Source organism: Triturus cristatus, chromosome 8 (assembly GCF_964204655.1).
Source record: "Triturus cristatus chromosome 8, aTriCri1.1, whole genome shotgun sequence".
In the NCBI taxonomy this organism is placed as follows: domain Eukaryota; kingdom Metazoa; phylum Chordata; class Amphibia; order Caudata; family Salamandridae; genus Triturus; species Triturus cristatus.
The window spans coordinates 590,843,217-590,855,329 of NC_140591.1; the positions used below are offsets into that span (position 1 = coordinate 590,843,217).

Consider the following 12,113-nt stretch of genomic DNA (forward strand, 5'->3'; position numbering starts at 1 on the left):
GTTCAATAAAAAAAATGGAACCATAAAAGATGTCCTTGCACTATGTTTGTTCAAGAACAGAAAATAGAGCGAACAGAGAGTGCCCGAGCAGGTGAGCGCAGCACGGGAAGGGGCAGACTGTGAAAACGTACTTGTTTTTGCTGCATTAGAATTCTCTTCTCTACTGCCCTGCAGCAGAGAACATCCCAGAGATCTATAAACACGGGGGCTGAGACGAAACATTTTTGGAATATGAGCGGTCAACAGACGATTTCAACTAAATGTTACTTTGTTCAAAGAGAAAAAGTGATGTTAAAATACATTTCCAAATAATAAAAACCATATATACATGTTCTTGCATCCTTAGAAATGTTTTGCACAGTGATTTTTTTTTTTTTACATTATCGCCTGTCTGATGCTAGGTACAATATTACAGGCATCCACATCAGAACCCCTTTACTGTGGTGAACATCTTTCCTTTGCCATACTACAAGTTAGGCATTAACAAAAACACAAGTGATAAAAATGTTTTACTGCGTGTCCAGATGTGCCAGAGGACATTAAATTCCATACAACATCTGGGGAGCTTCTTTGGTTAACACACTGCATCGATGCTCCTCATACCAACATTACCATGACCACAAGTAGCATGCTAAGTGATGAGTTGACAACAAATTCTTGTTGCTCTCCATATTGACATCTCAAGGTCCAAAATCTAGGTTTGTACACTGTTCCAGTTGCCTCATGCAAATGGACACGAATGGATTGGTTGACAGGCACATCCCCGGAAGCATGAGATGATATCAGTGCTCCCCCAACATATTAAACATGGTGGTAATCAGTCATAGGTCAGCACAGGTACATATTCAGTGTGTTTAACGACAGGCGCGCATGAGTTTGAAAACGTTTTTGTCACAATAGACACACAGAGTTGAAACATGCTCTCTCTTTGGAGAAAAATACATTCATTTGTTTCAAGTCTTATTTACTATATAATCATATGTAAAGATAAAATGTCTTCCACTGCCAATACCAAAGGATAACACATGAATACTGAAAATATGAAGTGACCTCCACCTTGCTAGCATGATTAATGAAGCTCACCCACCTATATTTATTTGAATGCAAATATACATCTACATAATATTTAGCAAATTCCTTACTTCCCTTTCTGGTTTATGTACATGTATAAAACAAACAGTGTGTGTGTTTTTAATAGCCTGGGATTTGCATACTAAGATAATGTCGGTGTGCTGCTGTGGTTGTGCAAATGTCGGCACTGGGATGCGGCGAGACCACAAAATGGCTGCTTCTCTCAGTCCTCAGCAGCATGCGCCATTTTCCTCCTCTTTCAGACCTGCAGGAAAGAGTAACTCGCAGCATGACAAGACCAGGGCCCTGTCCCTTATGGCTTATTTCCTGGCTTTGTTTTATTGTTCGGGCTGCAGTTGATGTCCCTCATCAGTAGTTCACAGTCGGTGAGTACATCGTCCGGCAAGTATTTCTTCATCATCTCAATGGTCTTCTGGTAGGCTGTCTTCTCCTGCTCGAGTGATCGTAGAAGATTCCTCATTTTATTCTCCCGGGACAAAATGCTTTCAACATTGGATTCCAAGTTCTGAATCTTCCCATGAGCCACCTGTTTTTCAAAGGAAAGTGATAAAAGTGCAATTATTTATATAGAATAGGCAGAATAAAAAACCTTGGTAACACATCACAGCCGCATAGCTGAGATGCCAAGTTGCACATGAGTGCATTACTTCAATGTTTTTCTAGAGCCATATATAATGGGTGATTGTAGGAGACATTGCAAGTTAGAACTTTAAGACCTTACTAGATAACACAACACTTCACAGTAGCAAAGCATTATTTGTGTTTGCTTGGTGGTTATGGCCTACAGAAGGCAATTATTCTAAACAGAATGCAGTTGTAAAACAGGGTGTGTAGATTTACCACTGCTGGGCTCTGGCAAGTGCAAGTTCCCAGATCACCAGTTGGGGAGGCCCAAAGGCACTCAAGTATCCCTCATGAACTTTCTAGCATCTCATATAATCCGATTATTTGGCAGTGGCTATTAGTGGGGGAAACAATATAATAACAGGCGCCCAATGCAAAAGGGCTGTACCAGCAGTTGCTCTACTATTGCGCTTCATTGCAGGAGCACTGGAGCGCCAATATTTACGGCCACCGCACACCTACATATTGCTTAATGGGTGGGAGAGTATTGGTTATTCTACAGCTGATCCCAAATATTTATATCAAGGTAATTGTTTGAATGTTTATTTTGACACGAGCACAACATAATGCACATATGTGAAAACGAAGAACGATTTCAGTAAGGAGACAAAGCGTGACAGTGACTTGTTTCAACAATGCAAGAAAGAAGAAGATGAAGGGTCTTCTTCAGCCTTTGGCTGTACTCAGTTGTATTAAGTCAGCGGACGGCTGCACATTGCTACTTATCAAAACTACAGTAGTGTACTCCGCCAGGGCAGCAATCTTAAACACAACTGGGCTTCAAATGTAGCTGGGCCCAACACACATCCTCCTGTAGTAAGGTAGTGGTTTCACTGCAACGCTTTAGCATGAAGTAGTAATCCAGTGTCATGGCAGTGCCCTAACTGCGTGCATGAAATGAGGCGGCACCATTCTGAAAGTGCAGCCACTCGTTGTGGTAACATGGACAGTGCACTGAGCTGGAAAAGCACATATGTGACTAGGGGTAAAAGAGGGGATGAACTTTCTCAGGGAAAGCACAAGAGCACCTTTGTGTTGTAGTCCTTGCTGAGCCACTTCAATATGGGGGCCCAATGGACTTGGGCCTCCTTACTAGCCGATCTCCAAAGCCCTACCACTAAAAAACTAGCCAGAAAAGAAGGACGAGGACACAAGTATAATGCAAATAAGGCCTCTCACCCTTTCTTCCTTCCCTACCCACAGACTGAGAGCCTGCTTAAATGAGGTTCACTCCTGCTAGCCCATCTTTAGTAGTGCACTACCCACCACCAGAGCAAGCGTATAGCGTAAAAAATAGGCACCTAACATGCTCCTGTCTCCCAAGCCCACAGTCTGTTGCTAGAAAAGGCTGGGGCATGTAGGTCTTGCTGTAGGCGTGCTCTTCAACTGTGGCCAAGGGAGGATGATAATGGACTATGCGGTGTCATTTCCCTGACGTCTTTGGCCTCCATAGAAGATCAGACCGCCAAGAGATAACACTTAATCCCTGGTTCCTTAAAATACCCCAGGTCAGAGAGGGTCTACTAGAGGCGACAGAACAATATTTTTAGGAGAACAAGTCCTCAGTTGACTCAGCACAGACCCTATGGGAGGCGTACAAAGCGGTGATAAAAGGACAGGGCTTCTCCCTGGTTGTAGGACACAAAAGGGACAGGTTGGAAACGAACGATACAAGCTAAAGTGCTGACCTCCAGACTGAATAAAGTAATCACAGACCTGGTTCACCTGGATCAATATGGTTTTATGCTAGGTAGAAGCACTACTTGAAACTTACTGCACCTACATGAGTCCTACAAATTTCAGGAGGATGCCCTGGTACTCTTGCTTGGCACCAGAATGGTGATCGACACGGTTGAATGGCCATATATGTTTGAGGTATTAGCCAAGCTGGCTTTGGCCCGCACTTCACAGCATGGATAAAGCTCTTGTACACTGAACCGTTAGCACAAGTCAAAGTAAATGTGGAGACATCCTGGGCATTCAGACTGCAACAAGGTACCAGGCAGGGTTGCCCACTTTTGCCATTAATCTTCGCCCTAATATTAGAACGTTTGGCGGCCTGGGTCAAACGGGACCCACTGGTCCGAAGCCTGCGTTGGACCGACCACTGGGAGGATAAAAATATCACTTTATGCAGATTACATTCTGCTCTACATGACGGACCCCGTCTTCACATTTGACAGACGAATGCAAATACTTATCCTGTTTGGCCACTATTCAGGATACACCATTAACTGGTGTAAGTCCCTTATATACATTCTACACGGACAAATACCAAGACGGCCCAGTGACTGCGAGGCAACAATTGTAAAAGAGGGAATACGATACCTCGAAATCTATAGAACAACTGACCCTGACTTGTTTTATAGTCGTAAACTGACACCACCTCTGGAACGACTGAAATGCGATGTCGAGCACTGGAGGTCTTTATACCTATCACTGCAGGGGCAACTTTATGGTGCTGCCCGGAGGTACAACGTTTTGGGAGGCAGTGGTAGTTTGTATGAATGAGTTGTGTAAGAGCAATATGAGCACCTCTGCTAAAAGGTGTATATTCAACATCTGGGATGAGATATAATCTGAACCGAATGGAGCTGATATGGATGATCCTGGGACTGGCGATAGCCAAGTGTAACATTGCCAGCCTAAGGAAAGTGGAGCAGTCACCACAACTGGGGGACTGGAAGAGAGACACAGATTGGTGCATGTTGGCTGAGAAGGGGATATATGAAGGCCGTGGCTGTTCCCAAAAATGGCTGAAAATCTGGGGGAAATGGAACGAATACAGGGGCAATCCTTACGCTCCTTTCACCTACATTGGCTCGGATGTACTGCTCCCTAATCCATCTGCATTGGATATCGATGTTCACGATGCTGTGGGTGGAGTGTGATTCAGTGAATGATGGACATTGAGGGGGAATTGCTATGTATGATGATATCGGTGTACAGCAGTGTACTGTTTTTTTGTTCTTGACTGCTTCAACAATAAAAAGATACATAAAAGATAATGGCCTATGCTGGGAAGCCTGGTTTGGACTTTGTACTGGTTTGTTGTCTAGTATGTAACGAATGTTTTCAATAAATACAAAACTATTATTAAGAAGTTTGGGTTTTAGTGAAGTGATTAAATGGTGGGCTAAGTAGCCCATTCCGATTAAGGAAAGGGCAACGGTGAGACTCAGCAGTGTGACTTGATGCTGTCATAATCTATATGCAGTCATGCTTTGAGACAAATTAGTGGGCAAGAAAACCAAGTGAAACTTGGCCAACCAATAGATGAAATATAAATCAAGGGAATTAAGTCCTATCTGCAACTTACTGAAATTAATTGGTGGGCATGATATCATACTTGCGCAAAACAACTGTGTTTGTGCAATAAAGGTAACAAAATATAAATATATATTACAGAGAAGCAGTGTAAATTTGTAGCTATTTATGCAGTGCAGTCTCTATTAGAATTGTGTTTTGGAATCTTCAATATCTTTTGTGCCCTTGATGAACCTTTCCTAAAGTTTATATCATCCACATTGACTGGATACTAGAGAATTTTGTGAAGAGATATCAAGGTACATAAGCTACAGGGGGCTCACAAAAGTACTATTGCTGTATGTTCTGGTAAATGAAAAAGAAGCAAAGGCGCTTTCAAGGATATTATGTAACTAGTGTGTTTGTAGCATCACATTGTCATTCCTAGAAGAGCTTACATACCATCCTACTTGTCTTAAACTCTAGGCAATATTTGAATAAGTGTGTCAGCCACCATAGTGTACTGAGTATTGAAAAACACTTTGAGTGGTGTCTTCATGTACTACAGTAAAGGTGTGCCTATATACTGAGCAAAATTGCAAGTGCTGTTTTTAGGCACTTTGTCACATTATTCTCGATCCTATTACAGAAAAGTCAACTTTCTTGTGATTCTAAATGTGTACTTTATCCGTTACCTGCAGTTTCTCCACTAGATCCATGTTCTGTCTTTTTAGCTGGCTGTTCATCCGTTCGAGTTTGTGCAAGGGCTCACTCTCATCACAGGTATTGGATGCTTCTTGTATTTCATCTTGGAGTACATGGTACTCAACCTCATAAGCATGAAGCTGCTTGGAAATATCCATATCAAAAACCTACAAGACAATCATTATAAGCAACTGCATATACAAAGGGCAATATTGGTTTTACAGAGCTGAGAAAGTGCCCCTTCATAGATGAACAGCAATGGAAATACATTTGCTCAACTTAGACATAGTTCAAAATGGTCCTCTCCTACATCTCACGCCACTCTATTGGTAGCCACAAGGACAATGATGCTTTGAATTAGTATATATACATGCACTTTATGCGACATAAATTATATTTAGTATAAAAGGCAAAGTTAAATTAAGTCACTATAATTCATTTACAGTTATGCTCAACAACTAGGGCTCTGCTTCTCAAACAGGGAATTATAACAAAATGAACAGCGCTAACATAATAGGTCAAGGCACCCAATAGTTAAAAAAACTTAACACTGGGAAAAAGCAAACTAATCAGAAAAGAGGAAAATGGAGTGCAAAATCATTGACGGCTAGGTGGGATCTAGGTAATGCATCATTATTGTAGATTCTCATATTCATGAGATGTTCTCCTACACCAGGCTGCTGACCTCGGCACTCAATTGAAGCCACAGATTCTAATTTCTGCCCTGGTGCTGCCAAACTCTACTAGAGAGACAATCTCACGCTCTTGAAACATACGGAGTAACATTCCAGCCATTAGTCATGTCTATCACGGATCCTTGTGTATGGTGGCTATACAATTAAAACGTACCATGTATAAAACACAATATCATAATGATACAGTTTGCAAAGAAGGGAAAGCAATCAGTGAGTCAGTAAAGGCAACTGGATACAGAGGGGAAGAGCTCTCCAGTTTACAGAGTGAGGAAGAAGACAATAAGAACAATTGTTAACTCCTCTGCATTGAAAGGGTGTAACAAACTGTAAAAGAAAGATGAGTTTGTACATGAAAGCAGGAAACAGCCTTTTCAACGAGGTTTTTACCTCGTTGTGCCTTTACCACGCATTTATTAGCACACATCTTTTTACTGCGAATATGCATTTACAACCCATGACAATACCACTCATTTAAGGTAAGTTGGGGGGGTCTCCCCCCCCCCCCCCACAAATACATGGTTTTCAAATCTAAAAACAATGCGTGCTATTGGCATGCATTGTAAATGCATATTTGTGGTAAACATATGTGTGCTAACAAATGCGTGGCAAAGGCATGCAATGTATTTACCTACGTTGTACAGATGTACAACCCATTTAACCATAATCTGGGAGGTATAGTTAAGAAGGTTTCTTTATTTTTCGTTATTTTCCACAATTTGTTCACCCATTCAAAGTATACAACAGTATGGATTTATTTTTGGGAACAATATTTTTCACTCTGATTTTACTATTCATATTTTATTTTAACATGGAACCACAGTCTGCATGTGTCCCTAGGGACATGACAGTTCCAACTGCAGGACTGAAAACACACTCTCAAGGGCTGGGAGGATCAGGATGCTAATATCAAATTAGACAGAAAAACACAGGGAAAAAAGGCAGAAATCTCTGTAAAGCTGGCAGGATTGCACAATTTGGCAAACGCCTGCAATCCCGCTCCAACCTTCAGTGGCATAAGAGCCCAGCAACGGGAACAGTCATCAAAAACGATGAAAACAGAAATGCAATCAATGGAGCTGGAACAATAGTCAAAATGTCTTTCCATCTATATACTAATAGTGTCTAATACAGTACAAACGTCTCTGGCAGTTTTAGAACTATGATCACCAACTCACTTCTGTCGTCACGACTGTAGTAACAAAATACTGAAACAGGTTCAGTCCAAGGAAAACTTGTTGAATTTTCATGGGAACTGTTTTCCATGGTGCTGAGAGGATATCTGTTTTGATGGGAAGTCCGATGCATGGCTCTGACGAGTGTTCTCCCCCGTTCAATGTAGTTTTTCCTCTACAGCCTATGTGTTTTTTTGCAAACTGAGCCAAACAATCATAAGATCTCACTGTGAGGTTTACCTGTTGAATGGACTGATTCCCTAAAGCGGTTCTCTGTGGTCGAGAAGGCACCCAAAGTGTGCTTCTCTTGAAGAGAGTAACTATTGTCCTCTTTAACTGGGATTCATGGGACTGACAGTGGTGGTAGAGTGACCAGAAGTGAATACTGCTTGTTTAGAGAAGATGTCTTTGTAGAGAAGATGCTGTGTCCACCTTGTCAATCGGAGTGTTTGCTTGCCAGAGGACCGGAGCTCAACGTAAGCAAGGAGATCTGCGGTAGTTATCAACTCCAGAGCACAAGGTCTTCCTATTTGGCTGTTTGTAGACTACATAAACCTATCTCTGACTGCATGACCTCAGGGTCTAGGGGAAGAGTTGCCATCAAAGTGTACTTTGGGGAGTCTGCTTTGTCACAGATCCATTTGTGCTGGGCTGTAACCTTTGTGCGCTCTTCAATTGCCTCCACAAAGCCTTGAGGACCCCCGCCAATCCCCCTCGGGCCTGAAATTATCAGAGAAGCAGGATCCATTGACTGCGTCCAAATACGTGGCACATCTGCAGAGAAATATACCACAGAACCCTTGATTCATAAATGAAGAATTGACCGGATTCCAGCTTTGCTGTGGCCTGTTCCCTGGTCCAGTGCACACCTTGGTACCAAAAAAGTAAAGTATTTTGATCTAGCATAGGGATTCAGGGGCACCAAAACCAGCTGTAGTCCCCCAACATAGACTTTAGCCTTGTAGACTTCTATGGGGTGTGCCCAGGCACAGGGCTATGGATGCTGCCCCCTTGGCACTCTCTGTCACCATTTAATTTGACAGGCTTTGGGAGGTCTCTACTTTGCATTTTGGGAGGGCAAATGGCCATCATACAGGTTATGAGTAATTTCGTAGCAGGTGCATCAAAACCCCTTTTAACTCTTGAAACACTAAATAGCAGCACAACCTCAGAAAGGTAAAAAAGGAGATACAGGTTTATCTTAAGTGTAGCAAACTGGCGATGGCTGACTTGTGTTCTATGTGTGCTCTATCTCGCAGGGGGCTGATATTGTGCACAGCTTAGTTGATGGCTGGGGACCGTGCTCACAAGCATGAGGGGGGAGACATCTCCACTGTAGTAAATTGTCAACAATCTGTTAGCCTAGACCTGCACTCACGTCAGGAACTGCAATAGCATGTTATGTAAGCATTTCCCATAAACTACAACGTTGGCGCTTAGGGGGTGGGCACTTTATTAATGTTTGGGGAACAGATCTCTGGGCCTGGAAAGGAGCTACTGAGTTGTGGTTTCTGATACCCTGTGTATCATTATCTTATGTGTAGGGTTTAGTTCTAGGAGTGTTATAATGCTATTCATTTTTATAAAGTAAAGCACTAACTGAAGTGATAACCTTGAGTGTTCCTACTGTGTTTCACTGTGCATGTGCTCAGTCTCTAACTCTCATTTATTCCTAAACAAACTTAGGCCCACTCTGCCATGCTATCCTGAATATCAAATTCTAAAGGTGAGCACTTGGTAATCCAGTTTGGGGTCAAATAGTACAGCCTGCCCAGGATACCAGTAGCAAATTACTCCAACTGTTACAGTAGGAGCCCAGTAACCCCCAACAGCCCTGGATCGCTTATATTGACTTCGAAAGATCCATTCAGGAGTCTGAAACACCAGGTTCTGGTCCCTGAACCTTCACGTCCACATAGTAATAGCTCTTTGGTCCTCTTGCTACTATCTTCTGAAGCTCAGACCGTGTAGCTTTTCAACAGAATGGTTCTATCATGCTCCTGGATTCATGGATTTCAGAGGTCACAGACATGGGATACACGTTATTAGGTAGATTTCTCACTTTGGCACCTAGAGCTGATGAATTAGATTTCCCATGTTCATTATGTCAGGGAGATTAGGAAAACACACACAATGAAGAGGGAACATATGGGATCAAAGGGACACGAATAATCTCACAGTGTTACCACTGGCATTGCCCTTGTAATCGACACTTCCTGGTGCTCACTGATTTTAGATGTGCCACTGTTAACTTGGACATTTTATTTACTGCTACTTCTCATAAATTTGCAGTCAGGTGAATTAAATCACATGGTACGTTAGTGCTGTAAATTTCCCCCATGGCTTATCATTGCATGATATAATTCGAAGGAGTTGAATCTGTCCTTTAATGTGCCAACAAAAAGATCTGACAGCAAGGTTGCTAAACAAACTGATCTCCAGTTACAGGCACCAAACATTACAGAATGCTTGGCCACATTCCAAGTGATGTTTCTGTTCTTGAAGAGATGTCATACCAAAGTTCAGGCTTCAAAAGCAAATTGTAAACCAAGGTGTAAAGGACACACTCTACACGAGCCATTAACGAGACAGTCTCACTCTGCACTATACCAAAACAAAGGTATTCAGAAACCCAAACGGGTTGATTGACCTACCCAACTGGGAAGACATTTTTTAAATATGATATCACAAAAACTCAGTCAAGAGAATCAAGGACGAACATGGCTAGCCAGGTGGATGAAAGCTGACCTCTGCTGAAAGAGCTCCTATAGGATTGGAAAGGTGTTAGCCACCAGGACATTTGTCCTGTTGATCAATACCCCACACACCTATATCAAATTCTAGATCTCACTAAGCTGTTTTGGTATCCATCCCCGTAAAGATGGCCATGATGGCAGTTGGCAGGACTGGAATCGCTATTTGGTAACTGGGACTCATGGAAACGTCTGATTAATATTTTTTCTGTACCTGAGGAAAGGCATACCTAACCGGGTGTGCAAAGTATCAGTGATGAAACAGGTACTATACATGACTAGAGGAGCCTACCTTCCACTTTTAGGGGGAGTTTCACCAGACACCCCAAATACAAGAATGCGGATTCCTGGATCTACCCTTGATATGGCAGGAATGCAGAGTGACCTCAATACAAGTAACAGCAGGCTTTCCCCCAATCCCTCTGTGCAAGATAACAGAATGTTTCAAAGAGTACTGGTGACAAAAAATTACAAAATTGAAGGCAAGGACCTATCCTTATATGTTTAAAAAGAAACCCACACAGCTCTCAGTGAATGTAGGACTTCTTTTAGCCTAGGGGTCGATCCTTGTTGGACTGGGATGAGGACAACTTAAAGAAAGAAGGAATGGGATAGTGTCTAAGGAACAAAATGGCCCTCCTGACTTCACTAAAGGCACTTCTCAAGAATACTATCCAAAACAGAGACCAATATAGCCACCTCCTTTGATGCCCTAATAAGAGCTCTCGGCGCAAAAACCTCCTAGTTGGAAATTAAACTTTTCTCCTTAAAGGAATATTTCAAAAATAGAGGAAAGGCTAATACACACTTGTCATCTAGTCTAGAGCATCATAGGTAATTTCAAAGGATAGCAGTATTATGTATTGTAATGCTGGAAGGACACAGGTGGAACCTCTCAAGAATGCCAAGGAGAGGCCATGATGGGGTCCCAGAGATGGTAGATGAGCAGGTGCCAATGAAGCAAAGGTTTAAATAGAGACCTTTCTTAACCTACTGGCAGCAGAAGCAAAACATATTTGCCTAAATAGAGTGATCAGACTGGTGTTCTATAACCGGTGGACCTCTTCAGAGAAGCCCAGCTCTGTACTGGATACTCTCCAAAGATTTAAAGATTTTGTCAGCGATAAACTATTGAGTAAGGCCACCACAATAAGGAAATTCAACTCTGCTCAACAATCTGGGGAGCTTGGGGTAAGGCAGTTTTCACAAAGACACAGATTTTATGATAATTTTTAAGGTGAAAATATTGAAGCTACATACATTCAGGAGTAGTATTCCAGAGGCATTGATTAACTAATAAAGCACAACGCCAACCACTGTTGACTGAATGCAGTGACTGCAAAGAGCTTACAGGACTCAGACCACAGAATTGTAGAAGAAGAGCATCTTAAGTATTTTCTGCTAATCTAGTATGAGGCATTTTCCCACAGGACAATAATCCAGTCATTTTTCAATTCAACACATTCTCACATACCAAACAATTGGCATTCCTGCAAGTGGTCATTTCTTTAAAGGTTTGGACAACTTAAGCTCAGAGAATGGAAATACAAATGGAGTACAAAGAATTCGGAGTGCCACAGACTAGGTTGTCTTGTCATTCAACTCTTAGCCAATCAGGGTTTAACCCTTTAGAAGAACGCGGGCCATTTCTCTGTAAGCTCATACTTTAGTTCATCCACGCTCCAAGAGAGGAATAAATCCTTAGTCTGTGTTAAATAAATGGTCATCCTGAGTATCTCATTCACATAATTTGACCATGCATAATCCTAGTAGGATTCAAGGGATAAACACTTTAGATGAGTGTGTAGTGCAAAACAATTGGGGAA

The 12,113-nt window shown here is 42.1% G+C and overlaps 1 protein-coding gene across 5 annotated transcripts in view; it reads right to left on the reverse strand.

Moving 5' to 3' along the window:
* Positions 1-492: 492 nt before the first annotated feature.
* The window catches only part of TBC1D4 (TBC1 domain family member 4), a 623,735-nt gene continuing 612,114 nt past the window's right edge, over positions 493-12,113 (reverse strand). For all 5 annotated transcript variants that reach the window (XM_085622014.1, XM_085622012.1, XM_085622013.1 and 2 more), the window contains 2 exons: positions 5,658-5,834; positions 493-1,618 (listed from right to left, as the gene is read on the reverse strand). In XM_085622014.1, coding sequence (XP_085478140.1) covers positions 1,385-1,618; positions 5,658-5,834 — 411 coding nt within the window. In that variant the 3' untranslated portion in view covers positions 493-1,384. The remainder of the gene's footprint in view (positions 1,619-5,657; positions 5,835-12,113) is intronic.